The sequence below is a fragment of the Narcine bancroftii genome, chromosome 5 (assembly GCF_036971445.1).
Source record: "Narcine bancroftii isolate sNarBan1 chromosome 5, sNarBan1.hap1, whole genome shotgun sequence".
Classification (NCBI taxonomy): Eukaryota; Metazoa; Chordata; class Chondrichthyes; order Torpediniformes; family Narcinidae; genus Narcine; species Narcine bancroftii.
This window is the reverse complement of record NC_091473.1, coordinates 76,323,416-76,350,795: the sequence shown is the minus strand read 5'-3', so window position 1 is coordinate 76,350,795 and position 27,380 is coordinate 76,323,416. Positions and strand designations below refer to the sequence as shown.

Sequence of the window (27,380 nt, the reverse complement as noted above, 5' to 3'; positions counted from 1 at the left end):
CCCCTCCACGTCCTCCCCCTCCACGTCCTCCCCCTCCACGTCCTCCCCCTCCACGTCCTCCCCCTCCACGTCCTCCCCCTCCACGTCCTCCCCCTCCACGTCCTCCCCCTCCACGTCCTCCCCCTCCACGTCCTCCCCCTCCACGTCCTCCCCCTCCACGTCCTCCCCCTCCACGTCCTCCCCCTCCACGTCCTCCCCCTCCACGTCCTCCCCCTCCACGTCCTCCCCCTCCACGTCCTCCCCCTCCACGTCCTCCCCCTCCACGTCCTCCCCCTCCACGTCCTCCCCCTCCACGTCCTCCCCCTCCACGTCCTCCCCCTCCACGTCCTCCCCCTCCACGTCCTCCCCCTCCACGTCCTCCCCCTCCACGTCCTCCCCCTCCACGTCCTCCCCCTCCACGTCCTCCCCCTCCACGTCCTCCCCCTCCACGTCCTCCCCCTCCACGTCCTCCCCCTCCACGTCCTCCCCCTCCACGTCCTCCCCCTCCACGTCCTCCCCCTCCACGTCCTCCCCCTCCACGTCCTCCCCCTCCACGTCCTCCCCCTCCACGTCCTCCCCCTCCACGTCCTCCCCCTCCACGTCCTCCCCCTCCACGTCCTCCCCCTCCACGTCCTCCCCCTCCACGTCCTCCCCCTCCACGTCCTCCCCCTCCACGTCCTCCCCCTCCACGTCCTCCCCCTCCACGTCCTCCCCCTCCACGTCCTCCCCCTCCACGTCCTCCCCCTCCACGTCCTCCCCCTCCACGTCCTCCCCCTCCACGTCCTCCCCCTCCACGTCCTCCCCCTCCACGTCCTCCCCCTCCACGTCCTCCCCCTCCACGTCCTCCCCCTCCACGTCCTCCCCCTCCACGTCCTCCCCCTCCACGTCCTCCCCCTCCACGTCCTCCCCCTCCACGTCCTCCCCCTCCACGTCCTCCCCCTCCACGTCCTCCCCCTCCACGTCCTCCCCCTCCACGTCCTCCCCCTCCACGTCCTCCCCCTCCACGTCCTCCCCCTCCACGTCCTCCCCCTCCACGTCCTCCCCCTCCACGTCCTCCCCCTCCACGTCCTCCCCCTCCACGTCCTCCCCCTCCACGTCCTCCCCCTCCACGTCCTCCCCCTCCACGTCCTCCCCCTCCACGTCCTCCCCCTCCACGTCCTCCCCCTCCACGTCCTCCCCCTCCACGTCCTCCCCCTCCACGTCCTCCCCCTCCACGTCCTCCCCCTCCACGTCCTCCCCCTCCACGTCCTCCCCCTCCACGTCCTCCCCCTCCACGTCCTCCCCCTCCACGTCCTCCCCCTCCACATCCTCCCCCTCAAAAGATGCTCACAAACTCAAGCTAGCATGCTGGAACATCAGAACCATGCTAGACAAGACTGACAGCCATCGACCTGAACGTCGGTCTGCCCTCATTGCACATGAACTCCTCAGACTTGACATCGACATAGCCGCTCTCAGTGAAGTCCGCCTGGCAGATGTAGGCAGCTTCCAAGAACGCGGCGTGGGCTACACACTCTACTGGTCTGGCAAGCCTTCGGATGAACGACGCCTATCTGGTGTAGGCTTCATGGTCAAGAGCTTCATTGCCTCCAAACTCGAAAACCTTCCGACAGGCCTCTCGGACCGAATCATGTCCATGCGACTCCCACTTCAAAACAAGCGTCACATCACCCTCATCAGTGTCTATGCTCCAACCCTCCAAGCGGAACCAGCAGAAAAGAACAAGTTCTACACCGACCTGCGCAACCTCATCCAACGTACCCCTACAGCCGACAAGGTTGTCATCCTGGGCGACTTCAACGCTCGTGTCGGCAAAGACTCAGAAACCTGGCCAGGAATCCTGGGCAAGCATGGCGTCGGCAAGTGCAACGACAATGGGCGCCTCCTGTTGGAGCTCTGCGCAGAACAGCGGCTTGTCATTACAAACACCCTTTTTCAGCAGAGGGACAGCCTTAAGACCACCTGGATGCATCCCCGATCCAAACACTGGCTCCTCCTGGACTACATCCTGGTGCGAGAAAGTGACAAACAAGATGTGCTCCACACCAGGGTCATGCCTAGCGCGGAATGCCACACTGACCACCGGCTGGTTCGCTGCAAGCTCAACCTTCACTTCAAGCCAAAGCCCAGGAACAATAAAGCCCCCAGAAAGAGGTTCAATGTTGGAAAACTGCAGTCAGAAGAAGCGAGAGGAAACTTCCAGGCAAACCTCAAAGCAAAGCTCGACGTTGCAACCCGCCTCACGGACCCGTCCCCTGAAACCCTCTGGGATCAGTTGAAGACTACCATACTGCAATCCACTGAAGAGGTACTGGGCTTCTCCTCCAGGAAAAACAAGGACTGGTTTGACGAAAACAGCCAGGAAATCCAGGAGCTGCTGGCAAAGAAGCGAGCTGCCCACCAGGCTCACCTTACAAAGCCGTCCTGTCCAGAGAAGAAACAAGCCTTCCGTCGCGCATGCAGCCATCTTCAGCGCAAACTCCGGGAGATCCAAAATGAGTGGTGGACTAGCCTCGCCAAACGAACACAGCTCAGCGCGGACATTGGCGACTTCAGGGGTTTCTACGAGGCTCTAAAGGCTGTGTACGGCCCCTCACCCCAAGTCCAAAGCCCGCTGCGCAGCTCAGACGGCAAAGTCCTCCTCAGCGACAAGATCTCCATCTTCAACCGATGGTCAGAACACTTCCAATCTCTTTTCAGTACCAACCGCTCAGTCCAAGATTCCGCCCTGCTCCAGCTCCCTCAACAGCCCCTAAGGCTAGAGCTGGATGAGGTTCCCACCCTGGATGAGACATATAAGGCAATCGAACAACTGAAAAGTGGCAAAGCAGCAGGTATGGATGGAATCCCCCCAGAAGTCTGGAAGGCTGGCGGCAAAACTCTGCATGCCAAACTGCATGAGTTTTTCAAGCTTTGTTGGGACCAAGGTAAACTGCCTCAGGATCTTCGTGATGCCACCATCATCACCCTGTACAAAAACAAAGGCGAGAAATCAGACTGCTCAAACTACAGGGGAATCACGTTGCTCTCCATTGCAGGCAAAATCTTCGCTAGGATTCTACTAAATAGAATAATACCTAGTGTCGCTGAGAATATTCTCCCAGAATCGCAGTGCGGCTTTCGCGCAAACAGAGGAACCACTGACATGGTCTTTGCCCTCAGACAGCTCCAAGAAAAGTGCAGAGAACAAAACAAAGGACTCTACATCACCTTTGTTGACCTCACCAAAGCCTTCGACACCGTGAGCAGGAAAGGGCTTTGGCAAATACTAGAGCGCATCGGATGTCCCCCAAAGTTCCTCAACATGATTATCCAACTGCACGAAAACCAACAAGGTCGGGTCAGATACAGCAATGAGCTCTCTGAACCCTTCTCCATTAACAATGGCGTGAAGCAAGGCTGTGTTCTCGCACCAACCCTCTTTTCAATCTTCTTCAGCATGATGCTGAACCAAGCCATGAAAGACCCCAACAATGAAGACGCTGTTTACATCCGGTACCGCACGGATGGCAGTCTCTTCAATCTGAGGCGCCTGCAAGCTCACACCAAGACACAAGAGAAACTTGTCCGTGAACTACTCTTTGCAGATGATGCCGCTTTAGTTGCCCATTCAGAGCCAGCTCTTCAGCGCTTGACGTCCTGCTTTGCGGAAACTGCCAAAATGTTTGGCCTGGAAGTCAGCCTGAAGAAAACTGAGGTCCTCCATCAGCCAGCTCCCCACCATGACTACCAGCTCCCCCACATCTCCATCGGGCACACAAAACTCAAAACGGTCAACCAGTTTACCTATCTCGGCTGCACCATTTCATCAGATGCAAGGATCGACAATGAGATAGACAACAGACTCGCCAAGGCAAATAGCGCCTTTGGAAGACTACACAAAAGAGTCTGGAAAAACAACCAACTGAAAAACCTCACAAAGATAAGCGTATACAGAGCCGTTGTCATACCCACACTCTTGTTCGGCTCCGAATCATGGGTCCTCTACCGGCACCACCTACGGCTCCTAGAACGCTTCCACCAGCGTTGTCTCCGCTCCATCCTCAACATCCATTGGAGCGCTCACACCCCTAACGTCGAGGTACTCGAGATGGCAGAGGTCGACAGCATCGAGTCCACGCTGCTGAAGATCCAGCTGCGCTGGATGGGTCACGTCTCCAGAATGGAGGACCATCGCCTTCCCAAGATCGTATTATATGGCGAGCTCTCCACTGGCCACCGTGACAGAGGTGCACCAAAGAAAAGGTACAAGGACTGCCTAAAGAAATCTCTTGGTGCCTGCCACATTGACCACCGCCAGTGGGCTGATAACGCCTCAAACCGTGCATCTTGGCGCCTCACAGTTTGGCGGGCAGCAGCCTCCTTTGAAGAAGACCGCAGAGCCCACCTCACTGACAAAAGGCAAAGGAGGAAAAACCCAACACCCAACCCCAACCAACCAATTTTCCCTTGCAACCGCTGCAATCGTGTCTGCCTGTCCCGCATTGGACTGGTCAGCCACAAACGAGCCTGCAGCTGACGTGGACTTTTTACCCCCTCCATAAATCTTCGTCCGCGAAGCCAAGCCAAAGATTCCTACAAGATATCCACTCATTCCTCTGTATTACAATGAGTATAGTCCCAGGCTACCCTCTCTCCTCATCAACTAACACCCCTCATACTGACAATTAAGATGGTAAATCTCCTTTGTACAACCTCAAAACCCAGTACATTATATTCTTTCTCAAGGAGACTATAACTACACAAAGGACTCCAAGTGAAACCTCACCAATACCCTATACATAGTTGCAGCAGATTCTTTCTGATCTTTAATTCAATTCTTACGGCAATTAATGCCAATATTCCATTTGCTTTTTTGATCACCTCTTGCATCTGCAAACCAACCTTTTGCAATTCATGCACAAGCACTTCCTAGGCCCTCTGCAAAGGAACATGCTATTAAAGATGTGAAACACCAAACTCCGCAGATGTTGTGATTGTAGTAAAAAAACTGAAATGCTGGAGGACTCGGTCCAAAATTGGCACTGTGAGGCCTGCTTAGTTCCTCCAGAATTTCTGTATTGATTATGGATCCATAACAGCTTTCTTTAATATGGATTCAGCTTTCTTTAAAATGAATTCATTCGAAAAATTGCTCCTCTCGATTGTGTCGACCAACTTTTTTTTTAAACTTTATTTAGTATTTTTTCATAAAGAATAAACAGACTTTTACAGAATAAGTAATCTAATAATAACAGTAAAACAAACCCACCCCTCCCCCTCCCACAACGGATCCCTCAAGGGAAGCATTAAAAATAAACAAAAACATTCAGTAATTTACAATATTACTAAATTCATATTCTTCATACAAGGTGTCCACATCTTAACAAAAAACATCATAATTATTATATAAATTATATGTTATTTTCTCCATATAGATACACAACTTCAACTCATTATGCCATCGAACTACATTTAACTCCATTTCATCTTTCCAAGACATAGCAATACATTTACGAGCAACTGTCAATGTTAGACGAATAAACGCTTTCTGAAACTTATCCAACCCCAAATCCACTAACGGAGTAAAATAACCAAACAAAAAAATTTTTGGATCTAAAGGAAATTGAATTTTAAACAAATTTTGAAGAAAAATCCTAATTTTAAACCAGAAAAGGATGAACTTTATCACAAAACCAAACAGAACGTAGAAATGTTCCAACACGTAATCCACACTTAAAACACAGCTCTGAATTACTAAATCCATATTTTTTTCAAATTTTCAGGGGTTAAATATAACTGATGCAAAAAATTATAATTAACCATACTATATCTTACATTAATTTAGTCAACCCATCATAACACATATTTTCCCAATCCACTTGACTAATCTCACAACTTAAATCATGCTCCCATTTAATTCTAGATGTATCTAATTTTTTTTAAACCTTGTAATAATGCATACATCTCTGATATAAAACCTTTATCTGAAAAATATGAAACCATAAATTCAAATTTAGTTAACTTAGAAATTTTCATTTCTCTTCCAAAATTATCTTTCATGAATGCCCTAATTTGGTAATAAACAAACATCTTGACCAACTTGATTTATCCCCTGCGTGATAACTGCTGCTCCATTCTTCCAGGCTTCAGAAATTACTTGGTCTGTCACCTCTGCTGCTGTTATGCTATTATTTGGTAGTCTTTTGATGACTCCTACCAGTGATTTTTTTTCTCCCTAATCTCTACTTAAATGGTTTCAACGTCCTAGTCCTTCAATCTTGTATTGTCTCTCACTACTGCCCTGATCTCATGCTTAATTAAGATCCCAACTCCCTGCGAATTCTTGCAAATTACACTTCAAATTTGCAGCATTCAACTTGCACAAACATCCAAATTATTGAATTTCAAATTTCCATGGTCTCATTCATTCTGCAATTTCTGTGTGAATTTTTGTGAAATACAGGCTTAGCTCTTTTATTTTTCCCTCTCTTTTTAAAAGAATACAACAGAAAATCCTGGATACAAACCTTAGAGTGAGCATTCGAACAATCTATTCAGCAATATTCTGAAAAAATATTTTCACTGAAATAAAATTCAAGATCAAATGCTGGAAACACTCTTCAGGGAAGCATCATGTGAGGAAAGGTAAACAGTTAATGTTTCATTTATTCTGGGACCCTTCATTAGAAAATGTTCCAATAATTAAAATAAAACCAAAATGTTACAAAGATTCCCAAGTCTGGCTGTTTTTTATTTAAATTTACAATCAAAATAATTCTCATCTATTCCCAAGAGACTCTTCAACTTAATCAAAATTCAAATTTATTGTCAGAGTACATACATGACATCACATACAACCCTCTAGGGAATTGAGGCCCAGGTCTTGGAGTTTGCCGATTAGTTTTGAGGGGATGATGGTGCTGAATGCCAAAATGTAGTCAATAAAGGGTATCCTGAGGTATGCATCTTTACTGTCCATGTATTCAAGGCCTTTGTGTAATGCCAGTGACATGGCATCTGCCGTAGTCTTGCTGGTGCAGTAGGCAAATTGGAATGGATCTATGTCACCACTCAGATGGGATCCTTAATCTTTATCCTCAAGGCTATTTATCTTCAATATTCAAGACTATTCAACTTCATCTGCTGCATTAGGACTAATGTAGTCTCAACTGAAACGTCAACTCTCCTTTTGCCTTCAGTGACTGTCCCAGACCTGCTAAATTCTTCCTGCAGTTTAAATGCAAAAAAAACTCAGACTTCATTATTTATTAAAAAATATTTATTTTTAATATATGTACAAATGTATGGCACTTGTCTGTATGTGTGTTTACATTGTTTTGCGCTGGGGCTGAAGAATGCTGTTTTGTCAGATTATACTGGTACAATTGGAAGATAAATAAACTTGAACTTGTATTTTTTTTGCTCCAGATTACACCACCTGCAATGTCTTGTGTCTCCAGTGCAGTCAGAAAGGGAGAAGTATTATGGTGAAAATTGAGAGGTTGGAGAGAAAGAGGAATAGACACGTGACCAGAAACATCAGAAACATTCAAAGATATTCACCATTTGAACACCAAATGACAGCTGGCTAAACCAGCACTTGTTCAATCATGGAAGTTTCAGAATATCTATGGGCTACTGAACTTGAAAAGGCAAAAATATACAAAAATCTAATTTGATCCAAGTAATGGAAAAATTATTTATCCAATAGGCTTTCATTGTAATTAGCCTTGGAGTATCCCATGTCCAAGAACTGGAAGAAATATTCCACACAAATTATTCCAAAATCATTTAGCTTTTTCTATAAATGGTTTTATGTAATACTTCACTGCATGAGGGCAGCAATGATTGTCAAGAAGCTCAACACCACCCTGGACAAGGCTAATTGTTTAATTGCTTCACCACCCTCATGAAAAAAATGCATGCCCTCCCCATGTGCGCAATGGTAACTACATGTACTATCTACTTCAGTTACTCAACCTTTCCCACCAAGAAAGACAAAGGGTCACCACCTCCAAGTCAGGTCCCACCCTGACTTGTCACTGATTACTGTGTCAAAATCCTGGAACCTGCTCTCCAAACACACAGTGAGCGTATCTTCACCAGAAGGACTGCAACAATTCAAGAAAGTGGATCATTGCCACCTTCAGGCCAATCAGGGATGGGCAAAGAATGTTGGCCTTTCCAGTGATGCCCAATAACAAAAATTGATTTTTTTTTAAATTAATAAGTATTATACAGAAATTCTTCAGCTCCAAATCGCTGCTCTCCAGTTTCTGGTTTGAACTTAATTCTTCTTTTACACAAGCAGAGATGTTAAATTAAAAGAGATAAAATTATGGCATTATACAATATTAATGAAAAAAATTAAAAATGTTTTCTGGTCCAATTATCCTACACAGCCTAATATTATTCTGTGAAATACTTGCAAATGGTGAATTAAATTTTTAAGATGAATGTTTGACACCTATTTAATTACACATGTATGAATTACATTTAGTTTTGCATGATTATTCTGCCATTCAGCAATATTATGCTCACCTTTTAACCATGTACCACCTTCTTTCCTGAACCGCATTCCCCAAATATCCCCAAATTTAGTCAATAAATGAGGCATCCATAGCCCTCTTGGAAAATGAATTCCAATTATTCACTACATTCTGAATAAATAAATTTATCCTCTTCTGTCCTCAATCGCTGGAGTCCATGTCACCCCAGCTATGGATAACATTATCTGTGTATCCAAATAAAACAAATGAACATGCTGTAAACCAGAAATAAGGATAGAAATTGATGAAAACACAGATCAGGCAGCATCTGTAGAAAGAAAATTAGTGTTTCGCTCAAAGACTGTTGGAACTAGGAATTAGAATTTTTTTTTTTGTCATACAGTATTTTAACAGACACTTCCAGCCGACGAGCCCGTGTCATCCAATTACACCCAACTGACCTTCAACTCCAATGCGTTTTGAAGGATGTAGGAGGAAACTGGAGCACCAAGAGGAAATCCACTCAGACATGGGGAGAAAGTATAAACCCCTTACAGACAGTGCAGGATTCAAACCTGAGTCACTGGCACTGTAACAATATTGTGCTAAACACTACACTAACGGTGCCTTTGCACTGAGCTTTGGAGAGGGATGCAATGAATGAAAAAATATCTTTAATTGTTCTTTTTGGAAGTATCCACGTTCATACTTTTTTGAAATGAGAGTATGAAAGATGTTGAGGCTAAATCTCTCCTTGTACACAGTTCACCAAAAGTTAATAATGTCTGCTCAGCAAGCAATTAGAAAGGCAGATCATATTGGTCTTTATTTCCCTCCATTTCAGTTAGTTCTGAATAGGTCAATATGACTCTACTCGAGGTGGGAAAGCAGATCCTACATGTGGTGAGATTTCAAATGTATTTATTGTCAGAATGCAGATATAACATAGCATACCACCCTGAGATCCTTTTACTGCAGGCGAGGCAAAATCACCACTTACTGTTAATGCAAAGAGAATGTACACAGAACATGCATAAACAAATAAAGAATTGTAAACAGATAATGAATGGAAACAAAATGACTGTGCAAAGCTGAGAATTTTTTTTTAATCAATAAACTGCACGAGTCCTTAAGTGATTGAGTTTATTGTTGAGGAGTCTGATGGTGGAGGGGTGGCAGCTGTTCCTGAACCTGGTGGTGAGAGTCTTGTGGCACCTTTATCTCTTTCCTGATGACAGCAGTGAGAACAGATCACGTGCTGGGTGATGTAGGTTTTTGATGATTGCTGATGCCCTCCAACAGCAGCATTCCCTGAAGATGTACTCAATAGTGGTGAGGATTTTGCCTGTAATGTCCTGGGCTGTGCCCACTACTTTTTGGAGGGCTTTATGCTCAGGGGTATTGGTGTCCCCATAATAGACTGTGATGAATCCTGTCAGCACACTTTTCACCACACATCTGTAGAAATTTGCCCTGACTTCTGGTGTCATACCAAATCTCCGCAAACTCCTGAGGAAGTAGAAGCACTTCGCGCCGCCATTGTTCGGTCCAGGTAAGATCTTTCAAGATTGTGACTCCCAAGAACTTAAATTTTCTCACCCTCTCCACTTCTGATCCTCCAATGATCGCTGGATTGTAAATCTCTGGCTTTCCCTTCCTCAAGTCAACAATCAGCTCCTTAGTTTTGGAGCAAAGTTGTTGGTGCATCATTCGGCCAAGTTTTCAATCTCTCCCTGTATGCTGACTCATCACCATACTTTATGCAACCCATTACAGTGGCCACATCAGCAAATTTGAGAAGATAGTGTTATTGTTGAACCGAGCAACACAGTCATAGATATAAAGTAAGTAGAGTATGGGGCTAAGGATGCAGCCCTGTGGTGTTCCAGTACTGATGGAGTTTGCGGAGGAGAGGTTCTTGCCAATTCTCACTTGCCGTGGTCTGGAGTGAGAAAATTCATGATCCAATTACACAGTAGGGTACTGAGTCCCAGGTCTTGGACTTTACTGATCAGCTTTAAGGGGATGATGGTGTTAAATGAAGAAATATTTGATAAAGAGCATCCTGATGAATGCATCTTTTCTGTCTAGGTATTCCAGGGTTTTGTGTATAGCCAATGAGACAGCATCCTCCGTGGAACTGTTGCTACAATAGGCAAACTGGAATGTATCCCATGTTACCACTGAGACAGGAGATGATATGCTTTAATACAAGCCTTTCAAAACACTTCATCATTGTTGATGTAAGTGCAACTGGTCGATTGTCATTAAGGAAGGTTATTGCACTCTTCTTGGGCACCGGTATGATTGATGCTTGTTTGAAACAGGTGGGTACCATAACCTGTTGGAAAGAGATATTGAAGGTATCTATGACTACACTGATAAGTTGGTCAGCACAGATTTTTAACAGTCGGTGAGATAGTCTGTCCAGGCCAGATGCTTTCTTCGAATACATTCTCTTGAAGATTGCAGCATGTCATCCTCAGATATGGACAGGATGGGATCATCAGGGGATATGGGAGTGCAGAGAGGTGGTTCTTTGTTGTTACTGTCGTAAAAATCGGGCTTAGAAAACATCGAGTTCCTCTGGAAGCAAAATTTTTCTGTCTGCTACTTCATTGGATTTGATTTTGTGGCAGGTTATGTCATTTAGGCCTTGCCACAGATGTCGGGAGTCCCTTGTTTCCATTTTCATCCAGAATCTCCACTTCACCTGGGAGATAGCTTTTCACAGGTCATACCTGCTCCTTTTCTATTGATCTAGATCTCTGGACTAAAATGTCTGTGATCTGGCTCTCAGCAGGTTAGATAGATTTCATTGTTCATCCAGGGCTTCTGGTTGGGGAAAACGCTGAACCATTTGGTGGGGACACACTTGTCCACAGCTGTTCTGATAAAGTCTGTGTCAGCCCTGCTATGATTGTTCAGAAGCTCAGATGTCCTTGAACATCGGCCAATCTGCTGACTCAAGGAAGCCCTGTAACCATTCTTCAGACTCCCGTGGCCACATTCCAGCTGCCCTGATCTCCAGAGCTTCTCTTTTTAGGCTCTGTCTGTACAAAGGCAGAAAGATCACAACCAGGTGATCTGACTTGCCAAAATGCAGTCTTGGGAACGAATAGTGGGCCTTCTTTATCTTGGTGTAGTAGTGATCGAGTGTGCTGGGACCTCTGGTGCAGCAGGTTATGTGCTAATGGTAGTTGGGCAGGGTTTTCTTCACACTGGCCTGATTAAAGTCTCTAAGATTTGTAGTGCATTGTAGAGATAGATCATTTGCAAAGTAGAGAATCTGTATGCTCCAAAAGAGATGTAATGTAATGTCATTTGCTTCCTCCACATTTTGAGTGCAGATGGGGCAGTGATTCCCACAAGACAAAGGGGATATTGCACATTTTCAAGAAGGCTTTGAGTATACATGAATTATTTTTATTTTTGCATGTAATCTGTTGTGACTCAAGTAGGAGGAGCATATCTGTCTCAAGAGACTCATGTCAGGCAGCCTACGTGAAAAGCCCATCAAAGCTTGCACTGTACAATTGGGGCCTCACTGACCTAGGAAGGGATAAGCAGTTAATGTATTTTGCAGAGGTGGTGTTAGTACCATCAGAGCCTTCAACTCAGCTCTCAGAATTTAACAGCTGGGCAAGTTTCATTGCTGTCCAGCAAACCACTGCAAATTGCTTATCACTGGTTTGAAGTCATGATCTTGAAACATTGTTCGTCAGACAACCAAAGACTTGTGCTTATGTATTTAAGCAACTATGAATTAGCATCAGTGTGCCTGCCTCCATTGAGAGGAGGCTTCTGAGATATGGGAAGCAGTGTTTTCCTGAAACTCTGAACCTTAATCAGTGGAAGTCATTGTTGTTCAAAAAGGGTAGATTGGAAGACCTTTTTTGCAGAAGGCTCATTTTCTCATGTGCATTTGTGAACAAGTCAACATGATATATAATTTGTCCTTTGTCCGTGTATTCCATGTACACTTCAGCTTAACAACTGAGATCAGAGCAGCCTTAGTTTTAATGGAAAGATAAATGGTGGCTGAACTAGCAACTGCACATGGGCAATAATATGCCATGATTTGTCAATATCCACAAACAACTGAGTTATTTGTACTTGTTACTTCGCAGAATCTACACCTTACTCCTCATAAAAATATTGGAAAAAAACTGCCAATTAAACACTCCACTTGCTTTTCAATAATTAATACCATCTATTCTCATGTAACAGTCAATCCCATGAATAGTTATGACAGAAATGTATCAACATCCATTGCTGCTGTTTTTCCACACACAAGCTTTAAATTAGCTTAAAAATACAATTAACTAATAAATCACAAGAACTCCAATTGTCCATAAAATGTTATGAGCCCAGAGGACCCCAAAGCCCAACAGCAATAGATATTCACCAAGACAAATGGTTACTTAAACAAAAGTTGCTCTTAATTATCTTTAAACATGAAAACAGAATTACACTTTATCTTATCACTAACCTAACTTAAACCCCTTCTAATTCTAAGCACACATGTATGTAATGTGTGTGTAAATTCACAAAAGTTCTTTGATTCACAGTCCAATCTCACTTCTCATTCCTCCAAGTTCACTGGTTGCAGGCAATTCTTATACCGTGCACAGAATTGAACATTTATAAAGTTCACCAGGCTTTGGTGCTTGAAAGAGAAATGGAAGGTTCTTGTCAGTTTTCAGAGATTCATTGTACGCTGACACACACAACTGATTTACTTCCATCAGGCACTTCAGTGTCTTGCCGAATAAATTTGCCCCATCAGGGTTCTCCAGATGATAACCTCTTTCTTTCAGATCACCATAGAGTTCCGTTTGTTTCTCTTACTTCAAATGAAACATTAGGTAGCCATTCCTCTCCTCTTGTATGGACCACAAGGGCTTTGACCAGGCTGAACTAAGCACTCACAACCTGTCTTCCAAATGGGGTTTTCCACAAGCTTCCCAGTTGTCCTGTTCCAGTTCCTGCTGCTAACTGCAAAACTGTAGAACTGATCTCTCTTTCTCTGTGCCTCTCTCTCTCTATGTGTGAGAGAAAAGCCTCTGACTCTCTCCATTTGCAAAACCACATAACCCTCTTAGAACAGCAAGTTCCACTGCAGACAATAAGCTCTTTCATCTGCAGCCTTTTTGTAAGCAACAATCCATTAGTGAAATCTCTTGGTCATTCTCCAAAGCTTCTGGCCCCGACATGTCTAACATGTCCAGTATTTTAAATAAGATCTGTTTTAAAGTGTTTGTTTGTTACCTACATTTTTTAAAAAACTGCCCCCATTTATCTTCCAAAAACCATATCTATATATTGTCACAAGTCAACCACCCCAAATTTGACCAAATTATAATGGTAACATGTCCTTTTAATGAGATGATCATTGTTAATGACTCACAATCAATTAAACAGTCAAAAGCTTTATATCAGTGAGTTTATTATCTGCTGACCTCCAAAACTTTCCATATTTGCTGGGCAGCAATCAGAATTATTTTGGAATTTTATCCGTTCCTGGATGCACACAGCTCCAAGTTTGAAATATCAGAGACAAAGCAATCTATTTAATTTGATACTCTGTCCACCACTTACATTTCTTTCGATCACTGATGCACAGCGGCTATAGGTTAGGCCATAAACAAAATGCATGGACTTTTCTTTAACATCCATCATCCTCATGAAAATTGGCAACAAATATTGATATTACAACTTGGATGTCTGCCTTAAATAATGCACCAACATTTAAACTTAAAGATGCATCCACAATCCTCCATCAACAATGGTCAAAATCCAGGAATTTATCTCAAAGCTCTTTGGAAGTACAGAGATGGTCTGCTCACAATACAAACTTTCTCACTCTACCTTGACATAAATGACAATGATCTTGAACTTGACCATGAGCATTGCTGGATTTTAAACCTCTATTTTCAAAATAATAATGATAAGCGTGCATTGCTGCCTTTCCAATAACACCCATTTTCCATGGGCAAACATTTGAAAAAAAATCCTGCACCACCAATGTTCAGTATATCACTGAAAACTCTTGTAAATCTCTTCAGTTGTATCGTGGAGAGCATTCTGGCTGGTTGTATCACTGCCTGGTATGGAGGTGCCATCTCTCAGGACAAGAATAAACTCCAGAGGGTTGTTAACTGAGCCTGCAACAACATGGGGACCTGTCTTCACTCCATCGAGGACATCTACAGTGTCTTAAGAAAGTAGCCCCCATCATCAAAGACTCCACTATCTGGGCTATGCCCTCTTCACTCAGCTACCATCAGGAGCCTAAAGATGAGCACTCAGCAGCAGGACAGCTTCTTCCCTGTTGCCTGATTCCTGAATGATCCATGAACCAAAGACACTGCCTTATTTTTCGTGCACATTTATTGTTATAATTATTTTATTTTTTAGTGTAATGTCATAAGATATTGTTTATCCAAAATTAAACCAAATCAACTAATTTTGTGAAGATACTCATTATCCATCTTCCATGTCCTTTCCATCATCCTGCTTCTCCACAACTGCAGCATAGATGGCGAGGTGATACTGGCACATCGTGATGTAGGTCACAAACCGTTTTCCAGAGTAATCTCAAGCAACTGCAGGTCCAGAAGACAGTTTCAGAAATCACCTCACCTGGTGAGTCCAACAGACAGGTAATATTAATGTGTGCTTCAGCAATGATGAGAAAATAATCCTTGTCATCCCAGTTGGTGTCCCTTCAAACCTCAGAATCAGAATTTATTGTCATGAACATGTCACAAAATTTGTTGTTTTTCAGCAACTTCACGGAGCAAACTATCAAATAAATAAAAATAGTGCAAGAAAATTAAAAAGACAAATGAAGTGACTATGGCTCATTGTTCATTCAGGAATCTGATGGCAGAGGAGAAGAAGCTGCTCTTGTGCCACTGAGTGGTCATCCTCAGGCTCCTTTATATTATCCCCGATGGTAGCAGAGGAAAGAAGGCATAGCCCGTGTGGTGGATATCTTTGAGGATATTTGTACACTTTACCATTATCATTTGCTCTTATATATATAAATATATATATATATATAAAAATATATATATATATATATAAGACCCCGGCAAGCCTTCCCTGGCATTCCTAATCACCTTGGTCTACCATCTTCAGTAGTCTGTGGATTTGTACAGCAAGGTTCTTCTGTACCTTAATATTCTCTCAGGTTTTACTATTTATCTTTTAGTTATCCAAAAATATATCATCTCAAACTTATCAGGATTAAACTCCATTTCATCAATTTATCATATATCATTCTGCTGCATATGATCACCCTCCTCATAATTAATGGCACCAACAATTTTGATGTCATATTTTAAATTTTTAAGTTTTTCTTAATTTAAATTTCCAAAAAAGAAATTTTAAAAATGTAGACACCACCTCTTGTTGATGTCCTCAATGGAGTGAAGACAGGTGCACAAGTTGTTGCAGGCCAAGGTAACAACCCTCAAGTTTTTTTCCTGATCCTGAGATCTGTCATTTTGCTGGAGCAGTGGCTTAGCATTTCTGGTCATCTGCTGGAGTGTAATGACATCAGGAAAGCCCCTTTGAATACACCTATGTAGAACTATTATAGCAATGATCTGAGACCAGATGCCAACAAGTTGACATTGTTTGGCTGATAAGAAGCACACATGTAATACTCTGATCCTGTCATGAACTTGCGCTGCAATGGAAGTGAAGACACCATCATCAAATACTGCATGATGGTTGAAACAGCAAGTGTCAAATAAGATGTGAGGTCGCCTGCCAATGCACCACACATTTCAATGTAAATAGCCAAAAGCCTTGTTTGCACACTGGAATAATCGCCATGTGTGACCTCATTCCAGAGGAAGCTTGTAACTGGGTTACACTTGCTCCCTGTCCCCACTGTAGGCCACATGTGCTTGATGATTCATAACATGCAGATGTCACCTGTAAGTTGCACCTTACTGTACGTTAAGTCCATGATTCTGACCTATCAGATAGAATCATCAGATATCTTCTTCATCATTGGTTTACTGATCAGATGACACTGCTTTAACAGGTAGGAATTCTTGTCTATCTAAAAAGAAAAGTGTAGGGATAAATTAAGAATAAAGGAAGGCGGAATGGGCATGTTTACACTACTACAGTTTGCAAATCAGGATAAATGCAAAATGAGGAGATATGGGTCAAGAGATTAAGAGTATACCCTTGTCCTGCTGACTAAGGATTCAGTGGAGACAGTTTCAAAACTGACCAGCTTCTGTCCTCCAAGCTTAGTTTGATGAAATTACATTTGTATGTCACTACTTTTCTGCTATGTTATATAGACTTCTGCAAAAAAGGAAGTGGTTAATAGAGATCTTGCAATGTGTCTGATGTACAGACAGCTATCAGCATTGAAGTGCTCAATAGTGTTATGTGTCTGAGGAGAGGGTGAGCTCATCAACATTAATTATGAATCCAGATAAATAATGACGCAAGGGGTGTATTGCATAGCATATCGCGTAATGATAGCATTGGTAGCCAACATTAAATCTCTTGTAATAATCTCAAGGACTATTCCTCATAGTCACCAGATTATCTACCTATTTTCCCGAGATACATTTTGGCTCTCTCGGGTAAAGGACACTATCCCTGCCTCATTAACTAAAGTCACCTAGTTATGACAGAAAAAATGTACCAGTCATCACTCATGATCAACCATGGCTTCCAGAAAGCTCCAAAGATCTGTGAAATGGCCTCTGCCACTGGCTACACTCGCCTTTGAAAATGGTGCAGGTATAACATTACTCAGTACAGCTAGATTTAATTGATGCTAGATATACATAAAAGGTAGAATTATGTTCATAAACAGCATGATTATCATAGTTGGTGGCCGAAATTATTTTAACAATTTTGCCGCACAAATTTTGTCAAATTCCTGATCATAATTAAACAGGTCTGTGTAAATTACACATTACCATCAAAGCTCTATTCAATTTAACTAAATAGTATTCATCCATCAAGATAATCTAAAAGATGCATTATTTAAGTAAAAATAATCAAAGGGCAGCTATTAGAATCAACATGAATCTCCAAGTTTCAGAAGCAGGGTTTATTTGCAACTGAAAAAGTTCAATTATTAGTTTTAGATCAATCACAACTTCACATATATAAATATTCCCCCACTTCACTTTCAAATAGATGTCACACACAAGTACAACCTTCATTTTCTTTTTAAAATCAGAAATCTTCAAGGGTTTTCCAGCATTTCTGAAAAGGTAAATTCTCAGACATGTTTTTTTAATAAATGATTTAACATGTACTTTAAAATTCTAGTCATCAATTCATATACGTTGTAACATGCTAAAATCCTGCCTAATTTTGGTGAGATGATCATCCGGAGCATACAGATTTTGCCTCCATATCTAAGCTGTTCATTCAGTTTAAAAGCAAGTGATTGCAGCATTTCAGAAGCAGTTTCTTGGATGAGATTCAAGGAGAGATGCAATGTCTTCCTCAAGCAGGCATGAAAGATCCCGCAACATTGTTCAATGTTTTGTAGGATATACTCTCCATATTCAGGCCAAGGTATTTCCCTCATATCCTGCGATAAAAAGCTGATCATTGAGGTACTATCACAAAGGTCTTTCTGGAATTAGCAGTGCAAAGGATACAGTGTTTCCCAGATTAGAAAAGCAACTTAACTTCAAGAGCACTTCAAAAGGAGGCAAAGACGGTGTAATGGTCTTAAGTTACAAAATTTAAACTTTACATTTCGTACCTGCGACTGAAATGCAGAAACTGCAACATGACTAGCAAACTGCTGTGGAGTCTGTTCATCCATAATGCAAAACAAATAGGATCCTTTTACCTAAGACATCAAAATGGAGTAAATTTACTGACATGGCATCATTATCATGCACAGAAATATTCTCACTTGTCAGCTAATTTTTACAACAGAGGTAATTACAAGCATTTTGCTTACTTGCAGTATTCACACCAAATGATTAATTGTAATAAATTGAAACAACTGCCTAATACTCTTGTGTCACGTTATAATGATACAAAAAATAGCAGTCAATTAAGTTTTCATATTTATAATGGATAAATACACTTCAAATCTCAGCATGACTCACTGCATGGCAAATGAGTTCCGTTTTTAATTTTTCCCTTTGAAACAAATTACAAAGAGACACCTATACTACCAAGGGAATGCTTTCCTGTTGAAGGTGAAACCTTCAGGCATGACCTATTCAGGATTTAAAATGAAGTGGCGGGGCAGTGGGAGCCAGAACAGCAGGGCAGCAAGTAAAGAAGATGAAGGGCTTGAAGATGCAAGGGCAAAAAAGTCTGAAATGAAGGATGAGAAGGGATTGATGAATGGTCACAGTAAGACTGAGAGGCTGAAGTGTGTTTATTTTAAATGCAAGGACTATTGTGGGTAAGGCCTGGATTGGTATTTTTGAAGTGGTTGCTATTACAGACACATGGCTGCAAGACAAACAGGATTAGCAGCTCAAAGTTCCTGAGAAAGAACATGAACAAAGTGGAGGCCTCCCAATTACTGAGAGGCCCACCATTAGGTCCACTCTGAGTACAGCTTTAGTACTCTCCCTGATTAGCAATGCAATGCCTCAACCTTGTTTATGTCCTTTATCATCTAAAACAGTGGTTCTCAACCTTTTTCTTTCTACTCACATATCACTTTAAATAATCTCTATATAGTAAGTGCTCTATGATTAGAAAGGGATTGCTTAAGGTGGTATGTGAGTGGGAAGGGAAAGTTGAGAATCACTGCTCTAGACCCAATTATTGCTGAAATACTTTGCTTGAGAAAAAGTGTCATTGGCCCATTTCCTTTGGAGTTATGAAACTGTGCACATAACAAGTCAATTGGGTACAATTAATAGTGGTTTTCAAACTTTTTCTTTCCACCCATATGCCACCTTAAGCAATCCCTTACTAATCATAGACCACCTATGGCATAGGGATTTATTAAAGTGGTATGTGAGTGGAAAGAAAGATTGAGAACCACTGATCTAAAATCTGCAAATATTCTGTTTGGGTTATACAAGATTTATACAGATTATGGAAAGTTGCAAAAGGAACAGTGTGGTTAGAATGGGAAACTTAAATTTCTTCAATTTTGACTGTGTCGTCCTTAGTACCAGAAGCTTAGATGAAGCAAAATTTGTTAAGTGTATCCAGACAAAGTGCACCTTGTTGGGTATAAGATCACCCTGCTGTACATCATTACACCCACATCATGATGTCTCCTCTTTCATATATATATATAAATAAACACACACAATGAACCCTACGCATGCTCCATGCACCAACCATGGGAAGAAAACAAAAGGATAAAGGTAAAAGGTGGCTATCTAACAAGGTCTACGAATTCCCCCCAAAGGATCAAAGCAAAAGTGCACCAAGATGGTGGAAGGAAAGTTTGGAGAATTCAACGAAGCAGATGAAAATTGGGGTAACTACGTAGAACAGTTTAACTACTACAGCGTAGCCCACAATATTAATTAAGCCCCGGTAAACAGAAAACATGCCCTCTTCCTATTGGGCAGCAAAACATTTGATCTCCCCAAAACCTTGCTGACCCCAGAGGACCCAGGGACAAAGACATACACCGATTTATGCACAGCACTGGAAAACCACAGGCCCCAGACCACCAATTATGGCAGAAAGGCAACGATTCCATGAAAGAAAACAAATGCCAGGGGAAGCTTAAGTGAATACCTGGCAGCGTTGCATAAATTGTCCCAGCACAGTCATTTCGAGCAATTTCTAACCCAAGCACTGCGAGACAGATTGGTGATGGGGTTGGCAGATCACTAGGAAAGCAGAAACTACTGGCCATTTGGAATGTGTGTCCACCACTATAAGGAAATGAATGGCCCCGCCAAGTCTACATGAATCCAATGCCAGGGTCTGTAGGACCATTTCTATGGGTTAGCTTCAGCCTGCAGCATTTTTGGCTGTATTGTCTGACATATTTTGCATTCTCTCACCCTGGTATCTGATTCATGTAGACTTTTTTGGGCCATTCATAGGAGAGATTTTCCTTATAGTGGTGGATGCACATTCCAAATGGCCAGTATTTCAGCTTTGCCTGGCGATCTGCCAATCCCATACCCAATCAACAGGTCGGAATTACAGTCCTTTCTAGGGTTTATAAATCACTATCAGAAACATTTCCCTAACATGTCTACACTATGTAGCCCCCTAAACCGCTTACTCAAGAAAGATCAAAAATGGTACTGGAATACGGAGACTAAAAACACTAAAGGAAAAATGAGGTTCTGATCCACTACGACCCAGACAAAGAGGTGACTCTAGCCGTTGATGCTTCACCAGTAGGACTGGGAGCAGTATTAACCCAAATCACAGAGAAGGGTGAACAACCAGTGGCATATGATTTGGGGACATTAACTACAAGTGAATGCAATTACGCACAACTGGAAAAAGAAGGATTAAGCAGTCATTTTTGGTGTAAAAAGATTCCATCCTAATCCCTGACGACAAACCTCTAAACTTAATTCTGGGCCCCCAAAAAGCCAGAATTCAATGATGGGCCATGCTACTAGCCGCATACAACTACGAGATAAAACAAACCAGAAACACTCAAAACAGCCATGTGGATGCCTTTATCACGCTTACCACTACTGAAAACTGAACAAAAAGAAATTATTAAATGGACAGCAGAGGCAGCATCCATCAACCAAGAACAACTACAACAACTGCCCATTACAGCTCAGATGATCGGTAAAGAAACCTGAAAGGAGGCAACGTTAAGCAAAGTCTTATACTTCACCCTTAATGAAAGGCTAGAATCTGAGGTCATACCAGAAGACCTGAAAACTTACTTCACACGCCACCGTGAACTATCAGTTGAAGAAGGATGTCGACTATTGGGTACCCATACAATTATTCCAGCCAAATGGCAAGCCACTATATTATCAGAGCTGCACCACAACCATCCAGGAATGGAATGAATGAAAGCACTGGCCTGGATGCATGTTTGGTGGCCATCCATAGATAGAGACATGCAGACAAAAATGCCACAGGCCAAGGCTAACCCATGGAAATGGCCTTCCAGATCCTGGCATCGATTCACATAGACTTCAAGGAGCCATTCCTGGGAGAGATATTCTTTAGAGCAGCAGAATCACATTCCAAATGGCCAGTAGTTTTGCATATGAAAAACACTAAAGCCGATTCTACAATTGAACATCTACGGCTCTGTTTGCCACATACGGATTACCACACGAATTGGTCACTGACAATGGACCCTAGTTTACATCAGAACCTTTTAAGAGGTTTATGTGCGACATGATCAGCACCCTATCATCCAAGTACTCATGGGGAAGCAGAACGCTTTGTGCAAACATTCAAGACAGCAATGAAAACGAAGAATCTTCTAAATGCCTCCTGAACTCACAAGATTGTAGATTTCCTATTGGGGTACAGAAATACACCACCTTCTACCAGAAAACACAGCCCAAGCGGAATTAATGTTTGGCCAAAACCTGTGGACAAGGCTGTCCACAGTTCACCTGGATCTGGGCCCCAGTTTAAAAAAATTCATATCACCACAAACTTTACCTACAGCACTGGAGGTGAGCGAGACTGGCACAAGATTACAGAAAATACAAAGACCCACGGGTGGTAGGAGGGATTCTACAAAAGTTGAGGCCCTGCTCATACTTTTTTGTAGTGGGGGACAGACTGGAGAAATGACACATTGACCAATTGTGAGTATTGTCTGACATTAAAGTTCATGAACTTACCTCACGACTTGGAGGAGGGAGAACCAGACCTGCCATAGCAACCCAACTCCTTTGGCTGAGTGAAAGGGAGGGAGGAGATGGGTAGCCCAGTAACTGTGACAAGCGGCCCACCAGGTAGAACCCCGAAGGTCAGCGAAGGCTGGCAGTCGCCATCAACCTGACTATCTATGGGTTCCACCCAGAGAAAGAAGACAACCCGAACATTTGAAGGACTGTCCCATAATTACTATTAAGTGCCTTTCCATATTATAATCACTCAATATATGTAACCTAATTCTGACGAACAGTCATGGGCCCGATGTAGTAATGGTAGGTAGTGAAGACCCATTCAACATTTATTGCACAAAAGGGAAGAGTGTTGGGAAAAAGCCCACCCTGCTGTGTGCCATGAAGCCCACGCCATGATGCCCACGCCATGATGTCACCCCTTAAGTAGCCGTGTTAGTCTGATGGTATTAAAAAATGAGAAAGCACCACGTCTCTGAGTCCTAACTGTGTAAGTGCAAGCACAACACATCTTGAAGCAGTGTGCTGGTAGCCCACCAAGGAAGAGGGCTACATTATACTTTGGATCAGCAAATGAGCCTGGCCATTGGGGGAAATCCTCCTCACCTTTCAGGATAGTTATGGACATGGACATGCTTGGACCTTGTTCAGAAGGAAAAAAAAACATTCAATTAGGGAGGACAAATTACGACACGATTAGACAGACAGATGATTCAAGGGGAAGTAAACTAGGTGCAACAGTCATCAGTAGGCCTTTTCACACCGCATTTTAAAATGGAGATTCCCTGGAAATTTTCCCAGGAACCCTCCTGTGAACCTCGGTGTGAAAAGGTCGGCGTGGGAATCTTAAACAGGTCTTTGGTCCTACTTCATAAGTAGGGCCATGGCCCCGGGAAATGTTTCCGAACCACCATCTCCCTGAGATGTGAAAGGGCAAATCGAGAATGGAAGCCTCATGGCGACAGCGCATGCATGCTGCATCATGTAGGCGATTAAAATTAAAAGATATTTACAGCCAGAGAACAGCGGGCCACTTTTGCCTATCACAACAGCAGCACAATGAGGGATGAATGACCATTCTTGTTAACCATAATCCCTCACGCAGCTGGATTTCCCAGAGCGGTTCCGCTGTGTGAGGGATTATGGGAAACAAAGTTGGGCATTCATCCAGCATTGTACCATCGTCGCGACATGCCAAAGCAGCCCCGAAGCGCTGGAGGGGGGTGGGGATGGCGACTGACCTACTGACAGCCGGGGGAAGGGAGCAGACGGGCGAGTGACAGTCTGCTGTGAGAAAGGGAGCAGGCAGACGAGAAACCGACGATCGGGTGGGAAGGGAGCAGGCAGGCAATCGACAGACCGGGGGGTGGTGGGAGAGGGGTTTACTGTTACTCGTGTGTGTGTGTAACGCAGCATCGGTTGGGGGAGGCAATCCCCCTAAATTGCTGGGAAGGGCAAGTTCCCAGGAATTTAGACTGCAGTGCGAAAGGCCTAGTAGATCCTTAATTCCTGAGAATTTCTCCGGGACAAAGTAGGGTCACCATTTGCCTGCGGTGTGAAAATGCCTAGTGAAAACACATGCTGGATGGAATACTGGAAGAACTCAGCCAATCTCACAGCGATCATCGGAGGTAAAGATATATTACTGAAGTTTCGGGCCTGAGCCCTTGTTCAAGGAATAAGATAGAAGACAGACAACAGTCATCAGACAAGCCCACAACTGATTGGTGGGAATAATTTAAGAATGATCTAATCAGGGTCCAGGACCAGTATGTTGATAGTGATGGCAAGTTAAATGTGGTGGAACACAGTAGTGCAGGTATGACCTCACTCAACTGTACAGGCCAGCCCACCTCCATCCCTGTAACTCCTTCCCGTAAGTTCCCCAAAAAAGGCTAATAGCCCTAGTCTCCTCCCTCCATACCAGCCTTGGATCTGGGCCAGCAGCATGTAGAGATATGCCCAATGTTTCAAGATATTAAACCCTTTAACCACTTGCTTTGTGTCTGCTTGTGGTTATTGATTGAGCTACAATTTAGTATCCAGATTACTTGCCATGGACAAGGCGATCTGAGTAGTGATGCTGGAGACCAACCCCAGGGAACCAGAGGCCTTCATCAAATTTGATATTTGGCTACATTGCTTAAAGGCCTACATGATGCACCATGAGATCATGACAGATGGCAACAAGTACGACCTGCTCTTTTCATCGGTGAGCCACAGAGTGTACTAAATAATACGGGACTAGGAGAAGTGCAATGATAAAATGGCCCTACTGTGAGAGCAATACAGCATCCCAATGAATGCCATATATGCCTGCTACCTACTGGTCACCCGACACCAGTGCCCTGGTGGGTCCGTTGACAATTTTGTTAGGGCCACGAAGGAGCTGGGGCGAGCCTGTGGGTGCTGAAATGTGACTGCGGCAGCCTACCAACAGGTTAGTAGCCGGCTTCCATTCCAACCATGTCTGGGAACGACTTCTCGAGAAGGGCAATCAGACCCTTCAGGAAGTCGTACAACTGGTTTGATCACTGGAGACAGCCCAGAATGACATGGAGGCCTACTCAGCAAGCCATGAGGCCACCAGATGGGGAGCACAGGTACAGCCATCTTGGGACTTGGGGACCCTAAATGCCATTGCCGCAATTACAGCGGCCAGGTCAAACACCCATGGAGGTACTGCCCAGCCCGTATCACAACCTGCTTGAACTGCCAAAGGGGCATCATGAGAAGGAATGCCACTCTAAAACTCCTCCAGCAGCACAACATGCAGACCACAACCAGTGTCGCCACCTTGAACCAACCTACTTCCGGCGTCACTTTCAGTAGCTGAGAACCAAACGGGGGGAACAGGAGGACGATGACATGGGATGATGTCACATCCAGCTTCTTTTTCAGACTCAACCAAGAGCAATCCATTGGGATGGCCATCTTCAAGATCTCCAAAGCGACCATCTTGGTGGCAGCCGTCTCAATGCTACAGCAGCAGGGACTCCAACAACGAGTTGGCTTTGGCCTCTTATCATGCTGGGCCAGGGCAGGCCACACCAACTGGCGTGATCTATAATGGACATCGAGGTAAACGGCTGCACCACAGGCTGCCTGTTCAACACGGGGAGCACAGAGAGATTTATACACCCAGACACAGTCCAACATTATTCCCTTGTAATATCCCCTGTAAAGTCGCTCTAGCGTCCAAAAACCACTCCAGGAAATCCACAGTTACTGCGCCGTGACACTAACCATTTTGGGCACAAAGTATAAAAACTTCAAGCTGCTCGTGATGCCCCACCTCTGAGCACCTGTCATACTGGGGCTGGATTTCCAGTCCCATTTTAAGAGCATGTTGATGCAGTTTCACAGGCCCCATCCTCCCCTCACAGTCAGAAATAACCAATTCCTGGGTGGGGGGGCCCTTCCTTCCGAACGCTGTCAATCAGATGCGGGAATGCCATCCAGGGCACCCGACCTGTGGTTTGGCCACCCTCTGGGTCCTTCACCCCCCCCCTCCCCTTCCTCCCACCATTCCAGAACCTCACCCCGGACTGCAAATCAGTCGCCACTAAAAGTAGCCAATACAGCCCTGGGGACAGGGAACTTATAAGAGCTGAAGTGGGGCAACTGCTGGCAGAGGGCATCCGAGAACCCAGTAACAGTCCCTAGAGGGCAAAAATGGTGGTGGTGGTTAAGAGTGGGGAGAAGCACCGGATGATCATCAATTATAGCCAGACCATCGAGGAGGAGTCACGTGATGGAGTAGTGGCCGGACGGTGAACTCCAGCCCTCTCCAGAAAAGTCGGGAAAAACAAGAGAAAACACAAAGGCACAGAAATAAAAGTTACAGAAAAGTGCGTATAAAGGTGGAAAGAAGATGGCGACAAAAAAAGAAAAGTCGAAAGCAACGGTAAGAAGAGAGGAAGAGAAGACAAAGGAGGAAAAAGGTGAAGGCCTTACCTGTCCGAAGAGGCCCGCTGCGGAGAGAGAAACCCGCTCCCTCAGGTCGGTAAATAATGGACTACAAAAATGGCTCGCAGAGCCGAACAAAAGTGCGCAACCGCGCATGCGCGAAGTTTCGCGCATGCGCGATGCGAATGAAAAAAAACACACCGACGGGAGGGGGGACCAGCTGGGGAGTCGATCTCCACAGCCGGCAACGACAGCTGCAGAACACCTGCAGCAAGAAGAGACCACAGAAGACAATAGAAACAAGATAGAAGAGGAGGAAAGGGCAACAAAGAAACAACAGATGGTCAACCCAGAGGAAGAAGAAGAGGAAGAGTATGGTGAAATAGAAGAAGAAAAGAGAGGCAAGGTAAAGGATATACTTGCTCTTATTAGAGGATACATGGAATCATTTAAAGAATGGCAAACACAGGAATTTAAGGATTTAAGAAAAAGAATAAACAACACAGAGGAGAAAATAATTAAAATGGAGATGACCTTAACAGAAATGGGAAAAAAAATGGACAAGATGGAAGAGCGGGCAGTAGCAGCAGAAATGGAGGTAGAAGACTTAAAAAAGAAATTGGAGAAATCTAATAGAAAAACTAAAGAGACACAAGAACTACTAGCTCAAAAAATAGATACAATGGAAAACCATAACAGAAGAAATAACATAAAGATAGTGGGCCTTAAGGAAGATGAAGAAGGCAAGAATATGAGGGAGTTTATAAAAGAGTGGATCCCTAAGACCCTAGGATGTCCAGAACTACAGCATGAAATGGAAATAGAAAGGGCACATAGAGTATTGGCCTCTAAACCACAACCACAACAAAAACCAAGATCTATTGTAGTAAAATTCCTAAGATATACTACAAGAGAAAAGGTACTGGAGAAGACAATGGAAAAAGTAAGAGAGGGCAACAAACCACTGGAGTATAAAGGGCAAAAAATCTTCATTTATCCAGATATAAGTTTTGAACTCCTAAAGAAGAGAAAAGAGTTCAATACAGCAAAGGCGATTTTATGGAAGAAAGGGTATAAATTTATACTAAAGCATCCAGCGGTATTGAAAATATTTATTCCAGGACAGCAAAACAGACTATTCTCGGATCCAGAAGAAGCACGAAAATTTGCAGAACAATTACAAAAATAGACTGAGGGAGGAAGACGGGTAATGAGAGTTAAAATGATCACG

The 27,380-nt window shown here is 43.7% G+C and overlaps 1 protein-coding gene across 3 annotated transcripts in view; it reads right to left on the bottom strand.

The window, feature by feature from the left end:
* The window catches only part of nek7 (NIMA-related kinase 7), a 224,589-nt gene that overhangs the window by 115,073 nt on the left and 82,136 nt on the right, over positions 1–27,380 (bottom strand). For 2 of the 3 annotated variants that reach the window (XM_069937880.1, XM_069937881.1), the window contains one exon: positions 18,217–18,306. The exons of the other annotated variant lie outside the window; for it this stretch is intronic. In XM_069937880.1, the coding sequence (XP_069793981.1) occupies positions 18,217–18,279 (63 nt within the window). In that variant the 5' untranslated portion in view covers positions 18,280–18,306. The remainder of the gene's footprint in view (positions 1–18,216; positions 18,307–27,380) is intronic. 3 annotated transcript variants of the gene reach the window in all.